The sequence below is a fragment of the Pseudorasbora parva genome, chromosome 17 (assembly GCF_024679245.1).
Source record: "Pseudorasbora parva isolate DD20220531a chromosome 17, ASM2467924v1, whole genome shotgun sequence".
NCBI lineage: Eukaryota > Metazoa > Chordata > Actinopteri > Cypriniformes > Gobionidae > Pseudorasbora > Pseudorasbora parva.
Genome location: NC_090188.1, coordinates 33,869,408 through 33,891,358, shown reverse-complemented (window position 1 = coordinate 33,891,358; position 21,951 = coordinate 33,869,408). Strand labels below are relative to the sequence as shown.

The following is a 21,951-nucleotide window of genomic DNA, read 5'->3' as shown; positions in this document are numbered from 1 at the left end:
AATGGGAAATTAAATACAAACACAGATGACTGACTAAACGAGGGGTGCAGGTCATACAGATGATAACAAACTAGACAAAGCTGAACAGAACTAGAGGAATGAAGGTAACTATGGGAACAGACAAGTGGCGGGAAACTGAGACAAAAGTAACATGTGACCAAAGCAAAAACACAGCAGAAACAGACTGATATGTGACAATAACATTTTATCAATACTACATTAAAATAATATATTTTAATATTATATAGTTAAATAGTATACTATATTTAAAATTTAGCAAAACCTAAGAATAGGCCAGCAACTCCCAGCAGAGGACACTTAAGACCACAATAACAAACTTTCTGGAAAAGTGGTACTGGGCTGGTAAACACCTTGGAAACACCACCATGCCAACTAATTACTAGCTCCACCTACTTTGACATGGAAATCTTCCCCTGTTCATGTGTTCTTTTCAATACAAATGTATTCTGTTCTGTTAAATCCAACTGCTTTACATCAAAATAAATACTGTGACCCACACCTGCCCACTTTAATAAAGTCATAAACATGGTTGCTATATGAGACAAGCCCAAATAGCAAGCCCCAAAAAAGTTTATAATAAGTGGATAGTGGCAACGCTTCAAGAGAGCGCTCTGCAAAGCAGCCTTCCAACCAAAAACAAAATGCCCCTGTTGACTATGGTTTACTTAAATTTGCCAAACATAATGATTCTTTGGTCGCTGTAAAATGATTTTGGTCAAAAATAGAACGGTGTCAATCACCACAGTTTCGAAAGCTAGTCTTGCTCCGTTACATTCACGGAAAGTAAAGTCAGGGGATTTACTCCCATATTTAAAGGGTCATGAAACCCCAAAACACTTTTTTTGAGATGTAAACAGATATGTATAGGCTGCACATCATTGAAAACACTAAGGGTACTCATTAATGGTATTCATATGTGAAAATAGTTATTTTTGCATTTTTCAGAGCAATTTCTGTCTTCCGGTTTGAAAAGCTTAGTCGGAGCAACGTCATAAATGCTGACGTCGGCGCGGCCTTTTCGGCCCAAGTATGGGCTGCTGGGCACATGCTGACGACCGCTCCGAGCGATTCTCGATATATATTCATGACATAAAGCTCATTCAGTCCAATCCCTGCGCTGTAGTATGCATACAAGATAATTTAGTTAATATGCATGAGACAGTCACTTCTGTCAGGCTCGTCTTACATCATTATTGTAGAGATATGGTGGGGAAGTTTTGGAAGCAGCGTGCGGAAAAGTCATGGAGGAAAGCTAGGCATTGTGCTGATACGAAGTAACGTAAGAGCGCCGAGCAAGCTGTAACCGGCGCCGTCTGTGGAAGCCTTTTCTACAAAGGCTCGGTAAAGTAAAATTCACCTGAGGAATCGCACGCTGAACCTGCAAGCGTTGACTATCTATGTCAGGAGTGCAAAATAACCAATCTGTAATCTGTAGGCTAATGAACAAAAGCCACATCCTCTCCGTTTTATTTGTGGTCACAGCCATGCACTAAACCGCATGTGTTCGGGCTCTTAGTGAAACTGTGCATATTTGGACAAATATAGATTTAGCTGCCGAGTGATAGACAGCGCGGATCATCACGGCAACCCAGCGCTAGTCGCTCTGCTTCAGATGCGCGGTCGAGACTAAGCCTCAAACCCCTTCGCTTTTACCCCGATCTAGAATTACACATCTCTGTCACATCGCATGTTGGGTGGTTCACGTTCTCTTATCACGTCGGCGCGTTGTTCATCTTGCCAAACAGCGTGCATATTTGGACAAATATAGTTTTATCACTTTTGCAAAATATTTCGTCATGCAGAATAACATTTATTTTCATTTCTCACTGAATTATGCTGGTTTGAACTTTGAAGAGCTGAATGATTTGCGATCTCTGCTGCACGCCACTCATAGCTCTCTCATTCGCTGTACTCATCCCTCATTTAATCTCACTGTGGTAAACAATGCCAACGGGAACCAAGAACATGTCTCAGAACCGCTGTAACTGCTGCTGTTGGTATCGCTAATCTTAATGCACCTACTGACACTCCCCTATTTATGCAAACATTCCCTCTTTCCACACAATACCATCCCACCTTTTCACAGTCGACCACTCCCCTTTTAACAAGCTTTTTCAAATCGAAGGTGTGAAAAAACACCGCTGCAGCAGGGGGGTTTCATGACCCTTTAAATGTGGTATTCTTAGAAGTCTAATGGGAGTAGTCTAATGTGAAGTAGTATATAATTTTGAGTATTCTAATAAGGTCTAAATTAGTTTTTATTGGTCTGTCTGACTGTTTTTGACTTCTCTGAGTAAAAAAGTACACTTCAAGCTTTTAAAATGTATTAAATCATTTCAGTCCAGGCTTTGTCAAGCCAACATCAAAGTCTGTCCTCAAACTTCTAGTTTTATTTTGATCTGCTTTTACTTTCTAATTATGCTTTAAATATTGGTTTCTAAATGGAAAAGTGAGTAGAATATCAGGTAGGAAATGTGAAAGGAACAAGAGTCTGACCCCTCAGTGTTGTAGCGCTGTGGTGGTCTGGACGAGGGGTAGATGGCATCTTTGGGGTGTGTGACTCCTTCTTTCTTCAGCCAGCCGGGTGGTGGAGGAGACAGTGGATCCCAGTATGCGTCCTCACACACTGATCCCAGCAACACTTCTGCAAGCCTGCACGCTACCGTCTAAACAACATAACACAAAAAAGAAAATATCCACTGACACCTGCTGTGTGTATGTGAGCATCAAAAATCTAATTTACACAGATACTGATTACTCACCTTACGAAAACTCTGAGACCCCCGACTCTCCACGGCCCTCATGACACGCCGCAGCTGGTGTGTACCCTGAGCCAAGTGGCTAACACACACAGGCAGAAGTGATTTTAGGAGGACAATAGGATTGAAAAATAAGATGATGAAAGGTTTAACAGAAGGAAAAGATAAGACTGATGGATATTATGTCACAACTACATGTGACTATGTCCATTATACATCAGAAAGACAGAAGTATAATCATATTAAATGCATCTAACATAAAAGTTTGTTTATATAATATGTGTGTTTATATATATTATTAGATGTATATATTGTATATATTATGTATACACCGATCAGGCATGACTTATGACCACCTTCCTAGTATTGTGTTGGTCCACTTTTTGCTGCCAAAACAGCCCTGACCCATCAAGGCATGGATTTCACGAGACCCCTGAAGGTGTGCTGTGGTATCTGGCATCAAGATGTTGGCAGTAGATCATTTAAGTCCTGTAAGTTGTAAAGTTGTAAGGTGGGACCTCCATGGATCTTACTTATTTTTTCATCACATCCCACAGATGCTCGATTGGATTGAGATCTGGGGAATTTGGAAGCCAAGTCAATGCCTCAAACTCACTGAGCTCCTCAAATAATTTCTAAACCATTATTGCTTTGTGGCAGGGCGCATTATCCTGCTGAAAGAGGCCACAGCCACCAGAGAATACCGTTTCCATGAAAGGGTGTAGATTGTCTCCAACAGTGCTAATGTAGGTTGTAGGTGTCAAAGTAACATCAGCATGGATGGCAGGACCAAAGGTTTCCCAGAAGAACATTGCACAAAGCATCGCATTGCCTTCACCGGCTTGCCTTCTTCCTATAGTACATCCTGGTGCCATGTGTTCCCCATTGTAAGTGACGCACACGCACACGGCCATCCACATGATATAAAAGAAAACGTGATTCATCAGACCAGGTCACCTTCTTCCAATGCTCTGTGGTCCAGTTCTAATGCTCACATGCCACTGTTGGCGCTTTCTGCAGTGGACAGGGGTCAGCGTGAATTTCAAAATCTACCAGCCACTCAATGTTTTTACCAGCCACTTTCTTGTTTTTAATCGACAATGTGTAACTGCATGTCAAAAATTAATACTACAAGCTCTACAATACTTAAGCAGTTTAAGACACTTTCTCTTTCTCTCTTATACACACACAAACTACAGTCTGTATATGCCTCAAGTGAACCGTATACAGTTGAGAAAGACGAGAATGTCCCTGCACTAGGTCTTAAAGGGGCAGTAGCCTTTACTGTTTAATGTCAAACAAAAGGACATCACTCACTGCTCTTAATTGAATAGCTTTTGTAAGTTTAATAAGGATTCATCTTTAATTTCAAGATGGACATGTTGACATACTTTTTGTGTGAGTTTGCCCGTTTAAGCGCAAGACTTGAAAGAGAACTCAATATTTGCGCGCTGTGGTACGAGTGCGTGCTCTCGGATGATGTCCGGATCTTCTCTCGTATTCGCGTCTTCTGGCACTACATCCAGGTAATGACGGGGAAAACGACTGGTCATATTCGGACATGCGGCCGCACTCGCATGCATTGAACAAAGTTTACAAAGAGGTGAAGCAGTATGCTATTTTTATTTACCCGCCAATGTGGCCGGTAGGTGAAGCAAGTTTACCCGCCACAACTCAAAATCACCTGCATTTGGCTGGTGGCGGGTGCTAATTTCCATCCCTGGCACACACACACACACACACACACACACACACACACACACACACACACACACACAAACACACAAACACACACACACACACGCATATTAAAATGATTTCTAAAGGATCATGTGACACTGAAGACTGGAATAATTCCAACACAGGGAAAAAAAGAGAATTCACAGGTTAATTTGTCGATTATTAAATGGATGGTCAAGTCATGCACATTGCATTATAGAAAACGACTGTTTCTCAACCTCCAAAGGCTCAAGTAATTAAGCAACAGCACCAAAACTGAAATGTGTTTCTTTACATTAATAATATAATATATATTATTTAGCATCATCATTCATGTTATTAAAAATGCTAAAAAGACTAAAAATGTGGGTAATGTTTTACAATATATTTCATTACTATGAATTTGTATTGATTTTGCTATTGGCATTTCCCATGTGTTTTGATTCAGTTTGAGAAATATAGACTACTCATAACTGCATTTAAAGAAATTCAAATTTCTGTATTAGACTGAATTGTTGTAAAGAGAGAAGTGCAACTGAGATGAGTAATGGGCGCTATGTGGACATCTACCTCTGTCCACTTTTTTATAGGTTATACTGCACACAAATTATTTATTACAGGCTATATGTGCAAGTTCCATATCATACACACAAACTGACAAGTCTTGCTATTTTGTTTTCTTTCTTTCCTGAACTGAACAAATAACAACATTTCATATTTTTTAATCTCAATTTTATGATCTGTTAATTTAATTTGACAACTTAATATTTTTAAGATGAAGTATGCTAAGTGCCACTATGTAAAACCACCTGTGTTAAAACACTGACACCTGCTGGACATTACTGGCACATCCACACCACACACTGGTCATGCTAACACAAGAATACCACCAGCGGTGTGTTTACACAGTCCCGGTCATATATTCATGTGGAGTCCATAAATGGATTAAGTAAAGCTGTGCTGTGAATACTGTGTGTACATGGCAACATGAGTGCTTGATATAAAGTGCACAGAACTGTGGGTAAAGAGTCTGAGATCAGTAACATGAGCTCACCCTTTCCTCAGAAGCGATAGATATGCACTTTGAAGAGCTGCCTGCAGGAAGAAGCCTGGGTCCAAATCAAAATGATGGACTGATGAACCGCTTTTAGCTGTTTTGGAACTTGGTGTGCAAACAGTCTGGTGAAGAGGACACATATGCTGTGAGATGTTATGTCAGATGGAAAGAGCTTACAAATGAACACTGCAAATGCAAAAATATTATATTCAATATGCATGGACCCACTTAGGTGACCTTAACTATTATGTACTAACATTTAAATTAAAGGGGGGATGAATTGAGAATCAGCTTCCCCTCGAGCTTTTGATATATAAAAGGTCATCATAATATAATATTATCCTGTAAATTTCAGAGCTGAAAACTTCCTTTTTTGTCAAAGAAAAGCTTTTATAGACATCAGGCCCAGAAAACTATGGTGTGCTTCATTCTTATGTCATCGTGCTACGAAACAAGCCTCTACAGAACGTGTAATTCAGTAACCCCGCCCACCGACTTATGGAGCTGATCGGTCGATCACTAGCCAACAGCAATAAACATGTGGAAGAAGATGGCAAGATACTGTGGAAGAACACAGTCACTGCATAAGCTTCCTTCGGATCATAATATTAGGAATATGTGATGGTTTATTTTTAATGAAGTTCCAGCTCATGTGGGGAAGAACGTGTGTGTGTTCGCTTCATTTCACTGCAGAATCGTTTGTAAACAAGTCTCAAATGCTGGATTTACAGACACAATGTTGTGCCGTCTAAATTAGATCCGACAGGAATGGTGCAACAAACTTATGTGAGTAAAACGTCTTTTTATATGTAGGCCTAATGGTAGTCTCGGGGCTGTGTGGTTCCTAGACGGGCTACCAAAACGTACGCCCGCCGGCAGGAAATTATTTTTTGATCTAGGCGCATGTGTATGTTTGTGTGTGTGTGTGTGTGTGTATGTCTGCATCTTAAATTCAGTGTGTGTGTGTTTAAAGCTTTTATCGACCGATCGTGCGGGCCATGTAATATAGAAATAATATTTCAATTAATCGAGGGTGGATGAGAAATAAATCATTGTGTTTGTTTGATAAAGACGTTTAGTTTACGAGACCTGTTAGTCGAGAGAATCAATGCAGTTGCCGCTTTAATAATCTCTCCCTCATGTGAACTGACAGGGGAATAGATATGACAGCGGAGCTGAAGCTCATTAAATATGCAAATCTTCTCCAATCATAGCCGTGGGCTTTTACTTCCAAGTCTCCAGTGTGGCACGCCCATCAAAACCCAGCGTTCAGAAGACAGCCTCAAAACCAGTGTAGAAAATAGCCTATTACGTATAAATTATGTTTTTGAATGTAAAAAAAACACAAACGTCATTAGTTGACCTCAGACAACAGTATAAAAAAAGAAACAAAGTTAGTTCATAACACCTTTAATAATTTACTACAATGCACTTATTGTGTACATACAACTGCATGTAATTACATCTGCAATACATTTCTGTAGTTACATTTATATGACACTTAGTCAACTCAGTTGGGGACACTAAATATTTAACTATTTTACTTTCTATTCAATTATGTAGCATTATTTTCCTGTTACCATTGTGAAGTTGTTTTGAAACAATCTGCATTGTAAAAAAGCGCTATACAAATAAAGGCGACTTGACTTCCCTTTCACCTACCCATACCACCACACCTGTCCCTAACTTTACCCGTATCCCACCTTATTATCAGCAAAAGTGTTTTGCAATACAATATGAACACAATAAGTACATTGTACATATTAAGGCCACCTAATATAAAGTGGGACCATACACATCCCAGCCAAAAAAAAGTTCCTGTTTGGCTTTAAATAAAATATTTTAGATTCTATGACTGGATCATTATTGCAGTAATTATTATGTTTCTACAACATGTTATATGTTTGGCAACAGTTCTTCTAAAAAGTGATGCACCTCTTGATTGAAGTAGATGTTGTGATGTTATTTACATCAATATCTTGTACTGGCATGGAAGAGTCCATCACTTTGTAAAGTCTACTCCAGCACACACCAAAGCCTTTGAATGAGTTTAAGGTCTGGACTCAGAGCTACCAATTCATGTGTGAAAATGATCCTTCATACTCCCTCCCAACCATTCTTTCACAGTTTGACCCTGAGGAATCCTGACATTGTCATCCTGGAATATGGATGGATCTTACTAATGGGTTGTCTTATTTCTAAAAATGGTGGAGTGTTCCTTTAAGAGATGAAAAGCTACACAATCCATCGATTAAGGTTAGGAGAACTGTTGCTAAACATATAACAGGCTAGAAAAACAATAAACACTGCAATAATGATCATAGACTCTTAAAGGGTCAGTTCACCCACAAATTCTATTATTAATTCCTCACCCTCATGTCGTTCCAAAACCATAAGACTTTCATTCATCTTCTGAACACAAATGAATATCTTTTTGATGAACTCTGAGAGCTTTCTGTCCCTCAATGGACAACCATTAAACGGACATTTGGACGCTTCATAAAGATATATTTGAATAAGAGCTCTTCAGAATTTGTTTAATTCATATGGATTAGTTTTACAAAGTTTTGAACACTGGATGGTTATGTACCTGCTCAAAGTTTTATTTGGGATCATTTTTAAGCAAAAAGTTACGGACTGCAGTTTTGAAATGCAGTGAGACACACCGCAACAGTTAGAAGCACGGTTACATAGAAAAACACATTCTGTGTGAACCAACATTTTCCACACATACACACCTTGTCAAGCTCTTGCAGATATAAAAGGCCAGCGTCACAGGCCATGAGGTAACAGGTCAGGCATTCTTCTTCTCTCTCAGACAGTCTCACACGAGAAGCACCTGACATAGACTGATGGTCCAAAGACAAACCTGGACATTTATGGAGAACAATTAGGTTAAGCTTCACTTTACAGTAATTATAGACAATAACTGTATATGAGAGAAGGAAATATAGTTTGACAAAGGCCAAAACATGCTAAATAAATTTAGCAATGCTAAATACAGTGTCAAATATTTATCAATATGTGCCAGTTAATCCTTATAATCGAGAAAAGCACAAGTGCAGTGTTTTTTTTTTTTTTTTTTTTCAAACAAACAGATCTTTTGGCCCCACTTTATATTAGGGGGTCTTAACTACTATGTATTATATCAAAAAAATAAGTACAATGTACTTACTGTGTTCAAATTGTATTGCAAAACACTTTTGCTGATACTGAGGTGGGATGCGGGTAGGGTTAGGGACAGGTGTGGTGGTATGGGTCAGTTTAAGGGTAGGGTTAGGTGTAAGGGAAGTGCAAACTGTTACAAATGTAACTACAGAAATTAATTACAGACGTAATTACATGCAGGTATTTTTTAAAATGTAAGTACAATGTAAAAAAACATGTATGTAGCTGCTGTCAAATGTGACTCATACATTTCAAGGTTAAAAATCATATGTTTGAAACAAATGTCTCATGGCCTATAAATAATAATTTCATGTTTATTTCGTTCTGTTTAAAAACTCTTTGAGAATAGAGGGGGAACTTATTTTTTGTTCCGAATGGAAATTATAATGTGTTGCTATGTGAACATTGTATGGGTGCACTCGCTATGATCAGAGAGATATATACTGTTTGTAACAAGATTGTTTGTAACAAGCTGATTGCGATACTTTGCATGGCATAAATGTATCGTTTATTTCTTAATTTTATATATGATTTCGTTTAGTATTGTCTGTAAGTATGTCAAGAATTTAAGGTTAATTTACGTTTCTGTGTTTTTTGTTTATTTATACCAATTCTGACGGCAATGGGGAAATGTGGCAATACGAGAGCATGTAAAGACATGTTTGAAGATTTTGTCAACGAATAAATGCCTGTTAAAACCCAGGAACGACTTGAGCCTTTATTAAACCTCGAGGGGAGTAACAATGTATGTGCACAATAAGTGCATTGTGTCAAATTATTAATTACAATGTTAGTACATAGTAGTTAAGGCCACCCAATATAAAGTGGGTCCATTCTTTTTAAATTACATTAGTGGGACATTATCATGTTTTCAGTCAGTCAAGAACATAGAGTTTTGTTGTCATCCAGTGCTTCAGCAGAGCATAAACAAACAAATCTTTGAATCTCCTTGACAACAGGGAGGAAGTCCTATTAGAGTTTAACAAATTTCTGGAACATCACTCACTTTCTCAAAACCTTAAACACAAAACCAAATCTTCAAACTACGGCCAGCTTGTCTCAACTTTACGCTTCAGAACGGCTTATCGGAATCGTACGGGTGACGTCAAGGACACTACGTCCATATTTTTTACAGTCTATGTTAGAAATAAGAGTGAACTATTTTGAGTCGTTGTGTATAAACGATGACAACTCTGTTGTAGTTGTGTTTAACTTCCTGTGTTTAGCGCCTTGAAACATAAGTGCATCACATTGCAAAATGTATTTTAGTGATAGAGAATGTGTTTATAGTTTTGCAAAAAGAGGCATCAGATTGAGGTCAAGACTCCATGTCTTTCATCCATGTCTTGTGCGCAGTTATGTTTGAACAGGAAGGGGCCATCCCCAAACTGTTCCCACAGAGTTTGGAGCATGAAATCTTCCAATGCTGACGCATTAAGAGTTCCTTTCACTCAAACTAAGGGGCCAAGCCCAACCTCTGAAAAGCAATTCCACACTATAATCTCCCCTCCACTGAACTTTACACTTGGTACAATGCAGTCAGACAAGTACAATTTATTCTGGCAACCGCAAACCCAGACTCGTCCATGGGATTGCCAGACAGAGAAAAACCCAGAATGATTAGTCACTCCAGAGAACATGTCTCCACTTCTCTAGAATCCAGTGGCGGTGTGCTTTACACCACTGTATCAGGCACTTTGCATTGCACTTGGTGCAAAGTCTGGAGGTCTGTAGCTATTAACTCTGCATCCACTTTGTTATAATGCTTGGACCCACTTTATATTAGGTGGCCTTAACTACTATGTTCTAACATTGTAATTAATCATTTGATACAATGCACTTATTGTGTATATACATGTTTTTACATTGTACTTACATTTAAAAAAACACCAGCATGTAATTACGTCTGTAATTAATTTCTGTAATTACATTTGTAATTACACAGTTGGCTCTTCCCTTACACCTAACCCTACCCTTAAACTCACCCACACCACCACACCTGTCCCTAACTTTACCCGTATCCCACCACAATATCAGCAAAGGTGTTTTGCAATACAATTTGAACACAGTAAGTACATTGTACTTACTTTTTGATGTAAGTACATAGTACTTAAGGCCACTTAATATAAAGTCGGGCCTAATGCTTCGTTATAATACCACTAACAGTTGACCGTGGGATATTTGGTAGTTAGAAAATTTCATGAATGGACTGAATTGCACAGGTGGCAACCTATCATGGTACCACGCTTGAATTAACTGAACTAATGAGAGCAACCCATTCTTCACAAATGTTTGTAGAAGCATTTGCATTATTTTATACACCTGTGGCTGTGGAAGTGATTGGAACCTGAATTCAATGATTTTGAGGGGTGTCACAATACTTTTGGCAATATAGTTTATCAGTGCATCACAGTGTGAAATGTGTTTTAGTGAGTGAGTGATAATGCGTTTAGAGTTTTGCAGAAAATAGTACATATGTTTTGCAAATGGTGTCTAACTGGCTTAACTTGTTTAAGGTTTAACAAAAATACTGAAATATTTGACAAATATGTTTAGGCTATTGAAAATTTGGTTCAGAGAATGGGGTTTAGTGTTTTAGAAATTTAGAAAAACTGTAAACAAATTTTCAGAATAAAACAAACGACGGCTGACATGCTTTGCCATCTCAGATTTACAGAGACTTCTGCCTACATTGAATTTTCCCAGAAGTCACTAGTTCCATCCATATATGAGGAAGTACACAAGTAAGGACAGACAATGAGGAACTACGCAATTAGTACAACTTTACCACACCACTACTCTTAAGAACAGTTCCCCATTTGTACAAAACAGAAGAAAAGATTTGTAGACAGGGACCAAAAATAAGACTCATCAAGTGCCTAATGCAAGTGACACTGACTCTGATTAATACATAAAACAGAACTGGAAAAGGAACTGCAACATGATGATGGATGGATGGATGGATGGATGGATGGATGGATGGATGGATGGATGGATGGATGGATGGATGGATGGATGGATGGATGGATGGATGGATGGATGGATAGATAGATAGATAGATAGATAGATAGATAGATAGATAGATAGATAGATAGATAGATAGATAGATAGATAGATAGATAGATAGATAGATAGATAGATAGATTAGTTAATCTACAACTAAAAAGACAGCAGTAAATTAATGTTATCTAGGGTTATTATTTAATATTGGTCTGTCAGAGTGGAACGGCTGTCACAAGCTCTGCCTGCTGAGTTTCTCGAGGGGCCGATTTTGGGAGTGTTCTGCTTCCTACGCTAGAGAAGCTAATATTACACTTTCCCAGCCTACTGTCTGAAAATATGTCTGTGAGATAACATGTAGTGGGGTCCATATTAAAAGCAGCCAGAAAGACTGCAAATATGTTGTACTTAAAACTTTTGTTTCTAAACAATTATTGGCAACACTTTATTGTACAGTGTCATTGTTACATATGTTACATTTAATTACTATAGTAATAGCTATAAAAGGTGCATATTTACATGCACTTAACCTTAAACCAACCAAACCCTAATCCTATAGTGATGTACGCAGGCTACTTAATATTACTCAGTTACATAGTTATACACAACGACACCTTAAAATAAAGTGTAAAAAAACGTTTGTTTGAGGTTTGTTTTGAAACTAAATAATATTGTATCATGACACATTTATGACATGGACAAATAATATATTCTAAATCTTTCTAAAATACGTAATAATAAATGTACTTTATGAGAAAATCATGGGGAATGAGAAAATAATGGACATTACACAAACAGGGTGAGTGGCATGTTGGAAAAACCCTTATTTAAATGATAACTAAATATAAATATATAAGCTTCCCTGTAGACAATGACGTAAAACTGCTGTTGTTGTTTTTTCCCCCCCTCCTTGGTTACATTCTGTCTAAGGATATGATATGTAAGAAAAGACACACGCCTGCCCACACACAAACTGCAATGCAATCCTTTCTTTCGCTACACTTTAGCTTGGGTATGAATCCAATAAAAGCATGCCTGAGGCAAATACTCAATGGAATGGGGCAATGGAAATGACTTAATAACTCTATAAATACACAAACTTACATTCATTTAAATTGCTCTAGCAGTTATAAGACCATATAAGGAACATCTACTTTTAAATGTAGTATATTGGACTGAAAGTCCATGAATGTAGTGTAATTTATTTCTCCCAATTAAGTTCCACTACACCTCATGAAATATCAGAGAACTTTCACACTTCACAAGACCAGTATTGTCAAATTTAAAGAGGTTGTGTCAGTTGCAGGAAGCTTCATACAACACATATAATTAGTTGAACATTCAGAGTGTGTTAATCGCCTTGTCATAACTTAATTATGCATTAATGAAGAAGGATTAATGAGCTATAAGTGATTTCTCAACTACTCATACCTTTGATGACAAAGGCCTCTGCCAGCATGCGAAGTTGGTAGACAGGCTGCTCATGGCGGGTGAAATCATCAACACCCGCTCTGGCACACATGCCCTGGGCATCCCTGTAGCGTCCCTGCACGTAGTGCACTTTAGCCAGCAGTAGCAGTGCTTCATTCAGGAAGTGTGGCTACAGGGGAAGAATCCAAATATTATACTGATGACTAGGGCTGCACAATTTATGGGAGAAAGTAATTGCAATTTTTTCCTGATAGATATTGTGATTGCAATTTACAGTTTGGCCAAATATTGTAATTATACCCCTGCAGGTAAATTGTACTTCTACTGTATTCAAGGAAGCATGTAAGTATAATCTGTTGCTTCTGAAGGGCAAACAAAAACAATGAAAAAATATAATTGAACAAAATAAAAATAAGAAAAAAATTGTACACTGTCATCCTGTTCAAAAGTTTTCACCCCCTAATGCATCGCGTTTCCTTCTGGAGCATCAGTGAAGGTTTGAACCTTTTTTTAACAGTTGCGTCAACTATTGAGTCCCTCAATTGTCCTCAGTCTGAAAAGATGGATTTCAAAATCATAGTCACTGCTGGAAAGGGTTCAAATATGCAAAAGGGCATTGGGCAGTTTAACTGCTCAGGACAAACAAGGCACTCATGAACCAGCATGAAACATTGCTTGAAAAACTAAATTCGAAAAATCGAAATTTTAATTAAAAAATTTGACACAAACTTTAACTCTGCGGACCCTGTGCAGGGTTCAGTATCCAAATCGAATCGTTGTGTAATTTTATAGGAAACTCTTTTGAGGTTACATAAACCTCTACTAAAAGTGATAAACATGTAAGTATATGTTCTCAGAGCTTTTGAGAGTGAGACTTGGGTGCTGAACATGCCGACTGGTTGAGTTCATGGAGCATTTTGAATGACTCCACACAGCATTTTATCTCAACCATCATTTTCTAAAGTCTGATGCATTGCGCGTGCAGTAAAAGTTGTTTGCAATTCGACCAACTGACAGATGGCGAGGTTCAGGGTTTATTAAGCTTACATGCGGAGGACGAAATTCAGAACTGGAAAGTCCTATCTTACTGGAAATGGCTCTGGGTAAATTCAGGTGGGACTGCGTTCACCTGTGTGAACTTGAGGAGAACTGACTTTATACACCGATGAATGATGATGACACCACTGCAGAGCTACTTTATAGCTGATTAGATTTAATTTTATAACTGACAAATTTTGCAACATCAACACATTGCAACATTGAACTGAACTGAATAAACATCAACTGAATTGAGATAACAAAAATGACACTATTATCTTCTGTAGGGTTGCTTACAGCTGAATTGAACTTGATTTCTCCATTCATCACTGTGAATCTGCTTTTAGAAAATCTATATTTTAAAAACAACTAGATAAATAAGGGTAACTAGACCTGACTCCACATCCTCTAAAAATCAGCAACACCAGCTCATATTTAAAAAAAAATGCTAAAAAGGAAAGGTGAAGTTTTAACAAAAACAGTAGAAGCCTTGTTTGCAGATACCTATAGTTAATATTTTGTTATCAAATTGAGTTGAATTAATAACTAATGTACTTTTAGTGGTTCACAAAACTTAACTGCATTCCCAAAAGTTATTGATATCCATAAACACTTTCTTCTCTTTCTTAACTACTGATAGACAAGGTAGATGCTGTGCCAGACCTCCAAAAGTCCTCTGCAAAGGATGCCGTCAAGGTGAGCTTTGGCTCGGGCCAGTTTTGGCTGTGAATGTTCAGTCAGAGGCGTAGAATTCTTCAGCAGGGTCATGTTCTCCAGCAGACATTCTTCCAACAGAGCTTCAGCCAACAGCAGCGTCCTGTAATCATCTACAGACAGAAAAAAAATCTGAGCAAAGGTTGAAGAAAAAAAGTGTGATGAGATCTTGTGCCACAAGATCTCGCAATATTAAACATGACAATATTTCTAGTCGAGGTTAAAAACTGTCTTACGATTTCAGTTATATAATACCTTTGCATGACAGAGTTCCTTTCACAGTGCTTGCATTACATTGTTCTGTCTTTTACTGCATATATTAATATTTAGAAAGTAGATCTGAATTAAGTGACATTAATCACAAGATGATTCATGTAGGGTTGCCACGTTTCTTTGATAAAATTCAGGTTTAATTAAATACCAAAAGTGTTGCATTCCACAGATGATAAATCCTGGAACCGCATTATTAGATCATTTTCTAAGGCTGCACAATATACACAGATCAGGAATAACATTATGAACACTGAAAGGTGAAGTGAATAACACTGATTATCTCACAGCATTATCTTCATCCCAGCACCTGTTAGTGGGTGTGATATGTTAGGCAGCAAGTAAATATTTTGTCCTCAATGTTGATGTGTCAGAAGAAGGAAAAATGGGCAACTGTAAGAGAGAGTTTGACAAGGGCCAAAATATGACGACTGGGTCAGAGCATCTTCAAAACTGCAGCTCTTGTAGGGTGTTCTGGTCTGCAGTGGTCAATATTTTATCAAAAAATGGTCAAAGGAAGGAACAGTGGTGAACCGGCGACAGGGTCATGGACGACCAAGGCTCATTGATGCACGTTGGGAGCAAAGGCTGGCACATGTGGTCCGATGGCTCAGTGGCCATGGAGGCTCCACCTCACAATTTACAGGAATTAAAGGATCTGCTGCTAACATATTGGTGCCAGATACCACAGCACACCTTCAGGGTTCTAGTGGAGTCCATGACTCGACAGGTCAGGGCTGTTTTGGCAGCAAAAGGGAGACCACACAATATTGGGAAGGCAGTCATAATGATATGCATTGTCGATGTATTAAAACCATTTAAATATTATAATATAGCATCATATATTGATATAATTTATATACCTATATATGAGAATAAACCATAATGTTTCTAAATCATTGCGATTTCAAAATAAAAGTTTAAACCTTTGCGCTGTGTTTTGATGTCCACATCTTCTTGCTGAAGAAATTGCAGTGGCTGTAGCATTTCTATAATAAACAAGTGGCCAAATATTATATATTAAGACACTATTAAATGTTGTTTGGTCAATATTAAATAAGGATATGGTCTGCTGTAAAGTGTAACAAAAACAATCACCAGGCTATTGGCATTATCTGCAGGCATTTGTTCAGACATAATTTAGCCTACATAAGTTGATTATTTATAGTATTTGTTTGTGTATTACATTATGTTTTTTAACAGTGTTGTTCAATAAAACCATAAAATGACTTGCTTTTGATACTTTTGAATTGTGAATCGTCTCGTCGTGTGAGCGTCACACCCCTACTAGAACATGCTTGATCTTTGCTGATTTAGGTAGTGTATCTTCTTTGACTTCTTTTAAAGTTCCAGTGAACCGGAAGTAGAAAGTGAGTTTTCTTCAGTGCTGTGACGTATTTCCAAGTGAAATGGAATATTGAACAGAGGGCAGAGTTTTAACTTTGCAAGCCTTCAAACTGACATCAGCTGAGAAGGAACACCGTTTCCAGACCTGAAGTATCTTTTCAGATGTTTTTTCTTGTGTATTAATTCTGCTTTCACGTGTTATTAAAGTTTCCTACTTCCCACTTTAGAAGTCGTGATTACGAGTTTGTTGTGTTCAGGTGCTTTGTTGTTGGAAAGAATGGATGACGCCAGATTCATACTTTTGTGCGTCTTGGGAAATTGTTATTTTAACTCTATAACCATTTCAGTCATTTCCCGGTCCCAGAAAATCATAGAATCGCTGGCAAACATCGAACACGAAAGCATATTGTATATAATCCACAATAAAGGCATAATGTAGACAATAAAGGCTGCTTAAAGCCTAAAATGGTAATATTTTTCAGCCATACATGATCCTATTGTAACGTTACAGCTACTTTTACCACACTATCTATAGTCAGCTTGCTCATTCTGGAATGATGGTCAACTGCATGCGATTTTGGATGTGTTTAAAATACACAATATGCTTCAAATGATTATTAATTTATGTACATATGTACTTCTTTAATGACAAGAAAAGACAATGAAATTGTTGCTGAAAAACCCCAGAATAAAACACCTGCCACAGCAGAAATTCGTCTCCCATCCGACATTTTTAACAGTTATGCCAGGCCCATCTCAGGAACTTGGGTATCAAAATTATTTCCGAACTTCCCAGGGGTAAACATGACATTAGAGGGCAGTCAAGTGCAATTTTTACCTTGAAAACTTGTATTTACGATAATTCCGATAGCACGTGAAGGCAGCATAACTTCCACGGATTAATTGTTCCCTAAGACCTGTAATATGTTAGCCTGACAAGCCAGACCCACATCAAGATGTTTGGTCTGGAAACTCACCATTGACAGGGCTCAATCCGAGGGGCGGGATAAACGGTTGTCTTTCAAACTCCCTCTGCACGTGATAGGATAGCGCTACACCAACCAGAGCAACGAAGGTGAAACAGAGCTTGTTGATAGATTAAACATTCGCCGTATCCGGTCGGCAAAACTCAGAATACACCTTCCCTTCTTAAGAATGACTTCAGTGCCGTTCTTTGTTCTTTTCTCAGAGAAAAGCTTAACTCCAAGTCTTCCAGAGTCGCGGTCAAAGCTGATTCGAAAGACCGCCATTCGCCAGTTTCTGTGTTTACTAGAAGCACGCAAATGCAACTTGGCCGTCGTCATTACGGCCCCGCCCACCGACTCTATACACGATGTGATTGGCCCGGCAAGAGTTAGGCGAATACAGCTCAGAAGGATATTGAGAGTTGCTGGACTACACTCGCGGGCAAATTAAATTTTCTGCCGCTAGGGTGCGTCTAGATTTCTAGGCTAGTAATATGTGCTAACACAGTAAATAGGGTCAATTTTGATTTCATGAGGACTTTAAGGGTAAAATCACGTCTAGAACAGCATTTTGCTGATAAATAACTTTGTCATTTTTCACCCAACATAAGACTTTATCACAAACAGAATGGCATTCACTGATAAGCGCGTCTAGATTTCATGCTAATCTACAGTTGCTTTCTGATCAGGTTTAGAGTGTGTACGTTTTAGATGAAATGTACAGTCCTAACAGAAGGTGCTTTAAAAAATATTCTCTTCGCCTTCGTGCATATTTTGTATAAACATTGTGGATGAGGTGTTTCCTGTTTGGTTCAATCTCTCACTCCCCACTGAATCCAGGCTTGTGTTCTGTCAAGTTTATGTATGACATTTTCCTAATAAATTATAAAGTAACTACAGTATATCCTTTTGTAAAGTAAACATAATAATATGTTCTGTAGCCACCTTTTACTGAGTGAGTTTGCTTCCCCCCAGGGAACGTAGTGTCTGAGTGTTTGCGGTGGCGAAACAAGACGTGTTGGGTCAGAGATCTGATTTGGACAGTGGTGGACACACCTCCTGGGAGCGCCATGTGTTAACTTCTAGATTACTGCTGTTGATTTAACAATGAACACGGCAGTTTAAGCAGCATGTTTACCTTTTACCATACTTACTTTTGTGTTGTAAAAAGGACTGTTTTTTTTTTAAACTAAAACACATTTAGTAATAGTAATATTGTGAGATATTATTAAATAAACTGTTTCTATTTTATAATATTTTTCCAAATGTAATGTATTCTTGTGATAATGAAGCATTTTGCATTTTCAGCATCATTACTCCAGGGTTCAGCGTCACATAATCCTTCAGAAATCACTGTAATATGCTAATTTGGTTATTAAAAAAACAACAACAAAACAATCATATTATTAACAATGTTAAAAACAGTTAGGATTAGTGTGTTTAATATTTTTGCGGGAACTGTGATTCAACACGTTCAAAAGAAAAATAATTTAATGTGTCCTTGATGAATAAATGTATTTATTTATTTCAAAAACAAAAATCTTATTGACAGTAGGCAAAAAGAAGCACGTCAAATTAGTTCATGGCAAAGTAGGCAAACAAAACCCTGATGATGAACCACATCAACTGGTCTCTCTGAACACTGCTATCCCATAATGCCACAGGATTTGAGGAAACTGCTTGTTTCAATCAATTGCAAAGAAATCAGTCAGGCAGTTCTTTTTGAGTGCAAGTGGTACAGGCACCAATACATTTGGTCTCATAATTAAGTTGTAGGCTACGTTTAAAGGGATGGTTCACCTAAAAATGAAAATTCTGTCATCATGCACTCACCCTTAAGTCGTTCCAAACCTTCGTCTCCTGAACAGATATATACATTGACTTCCATTGTATGGAGAAAAAAATAAAAAATACTACAGAAGTCAATGGGGCACATCAACTGATTGGTTACCTTCAAAATATTCTGTGATCAGTAGAAGAAATAAATTCATACAGGTTTAGAACAACTTGAGGGTAAGTCAATTATGACAGAATTGTATTTTTTAGGTGAACCAGCGTTGATTATTTGCATGGTTGTTGTTAGTACATCTTTGGTCAAAGAACATCTTGGTTAAAAAGACAATTCTGGGAAAGTACTGCTATACATTTACTGTACATATAATAGGCTATAACGGTGGAAATGCCCAAAGATACCCAAAGTACCCAAAGTACCCAAAGAAAATACCCAAAGTAACTGCATCAAGTAAGTTTCACCATCTGCTCTTTCACTGACAACCTATGTCCTTTATGTCACCAGTAATGCTAACATCATTAAAAATAAAAATAGGGTTGAATGAGTGATGGTGAGTAAATTGTGATACTATCCCTTTAAGTCAAGCAGCTTCTACCTGTATTAACTAAAGGGTGTGTGCATACATTTACATCTCTGATTCACATGAGTAAACTCACTTTAAACACAGTCTCTCTCTCTCTCTCTCTCTCTCTCTCTCTCTCTCTCTCTCTCTCTCTCTCTCTCTCTCTCTCTCTCTCTCTCTCTCTCTCTCTCTCTCTTTCTTAAACTTCAAAAGTGCACAGACAAATAAAAGAGAAAACCAGACATTTAAAAAAATGCATGTGAGTTTCTGTCACTTATATCAGAGCACACTGGTAAACATGGGCAGAGTTTAACAGAAAGGTGCAAAGTTCATGCGGAACAGGACACGCTCTTACATTCATCACTGCTGGCTCTTCTATTCTATTGCGGCACGCGCACTTACCATCGTCATGCAGGCGCGCAGCAGTGAGTTGCTCCACTAAAGACGGTATTTTATCCCACTGACACTCCGCACGGCAGCGCTCGACCTCCGCCTCTAAGCGGTACAGAGAGAAGGAGAGCCGCGATGACATCCCGCCTGCGTCTCTGTGACCGCGCTCCGCCGACACCAGAGGAGTGACTGCCGACTGTCAACGAGAAACTCACTGAGCATGTGCAAACAAACATTAGGCTTTGCCCATTTAAGTGACTGAAGAATATTGATCACCCCCGTTAATAATTCAATAAAAGTTAAAACATTATTCATCTTTATTGTTGCATTTATTGCTCCCGTTGCACTTGCACCGATCGTGGTAACACGTACAAAGTTTCCACACAATTTCAACAATTCCTATGCATTTATGAATTCTAAATTTCAGCAGGTTCCCTTCACATATAGGCTAAGCTACATATTATAGAGATGTAAGAATACCGTGATATAGCAGCTTAACATCATTCAGGCATCATGCAAGCATTTTTATTTTATTATAACGACAGTGCTAAAATGCATGGCAATTTTGATTACACTGATCTACATATATTATGAGCATTTTATTTGGATTAAAATTTTTGATAAATTAACATTAGCTTTAAAATCACCGCAAGTTGCATAAATTAGGCTATTTGTCAAGCAGACAATAAATTCTTAAATCTGAGAATCAGGTTAAACATTGCAGATCAATCCACACTGAAAACTGGAAATGCAGAAGAGGCTTTCTGCTTTTTTGTATTGACACTGGTGACATATCAGCATTCTTGGAAAGCAAATTCAAACAAATATCAGGATAAGTTGTTGTTAAAAAAGGCTGCAATAAAACTATGGGATTCGGCCATATATTTGTGTTAGGCCTTTATGGTACAGCTGCCATAAGCCTATTGCAACAGTTTCTAATATCCTTGTTTTTCAGAAGAAAATATAATAAAATAAATTGCACTATGGGAATTAAAAGGGCAGGCCTTAAAGGGTTAGTTCACCCAAAAATGAAGTTGATGTCATTAATGACTCACCCTAAGGTTCCTCACACGTATAAATTAAATTTTGGGGTGAACTAACCCTTTAAGGTAGCCATTTGAATGTTCCTCCAAAACTCTCTTTCCCCCTGTCACCCTCACACAACGGAAGACATGTTGGAGTGCTCCAGAAATTGCTCTATTAACCTCACTTTTAAACATCTCTTCTCAAGGGACATTTTGTGATATTTTATTCACAAATCAACTTTGTCTAACAATTTTACTGTAAATTGAGAAAATAACAATGTTTCCATGGGTGTTGATATGGCAACGCTATACCACAGTGGAATTGCAGTCATGTATTTCAATATTGGGATTTTTTTTATCGATATAGTAGCATCTACAGTATGACTTAGCTATTTATTTAAAATGTTGGATCCACTTTATATTAGGTGGCCTTAACCACTATGCACTAACATTTTAATTAATAATTTGATACAATGCACTTATTGTGTGCATACATATTACATTTCCCCTGCATTTAATTACATCTGTAATTAGTTTCTGTAGTTACATTTATAATTATGACACTTCCCTTATACCTAACCCTAGCCTTAAACTTACCCATACCACCACACCTGTTCCAAACAACCTAACCTTATCCGGATTTCACCTCAATATCAGCAAAAGTGTTTTGCAATACAATATCAACACAGTAAT

At 37.9% G+C, this 21,951-nt stretch overlaps 1 protein-coding gene across 1 annotated transcript in view; it reads right to left on the bottom strand.

Moving 5' to 3' along the window:
- ttc7a (tetratricopeptide repeat domain 7A) overlaps positions 1 to 20,429 on the bottom strand; it is a 77,365-nt gene extending 56,936 nt beyond the window's left edge. Inside the window, exons 1-7 of the mRNA XM_067421401.1 lie at positions 20,246 to 20,429; positions 14,857 to 15,020; positions 13,156 to 13,324; positions 8,295 to 8,425; positions 5,554 to 5,678; positions 2,784 to 2,862; positions 2,518 to 2,687 (exon numbers count right to left, since the gene is read on the bottom strand). Of these exons, the coding sequence (XP_067277502.1) occupies positions 2,518 to 2,687; positions 2,784 to 2,862; positions 5,554 to 5,678; positions 8,295 to 8,425; positions 13,156 to 13,324; positions 14,857 to 15,020; positions 20,246 to 20,375 (968 nt within the window). The 5' untranslated portion in view covers positions 20,376 to 20,429. The remainder of the gene's footprint in view (positions 1 to 2,517; positions 2,688 to 2,783; positions 2,863 to 5,553; positions 5,679 to 8,294; positions 8,426 to 13,155; positions 13,325 to 14,856; positions 15,021 to 20,245) is intronic.
- Positions 20,430 to 21,951: the final 1,522 nt, after the last annotated feature.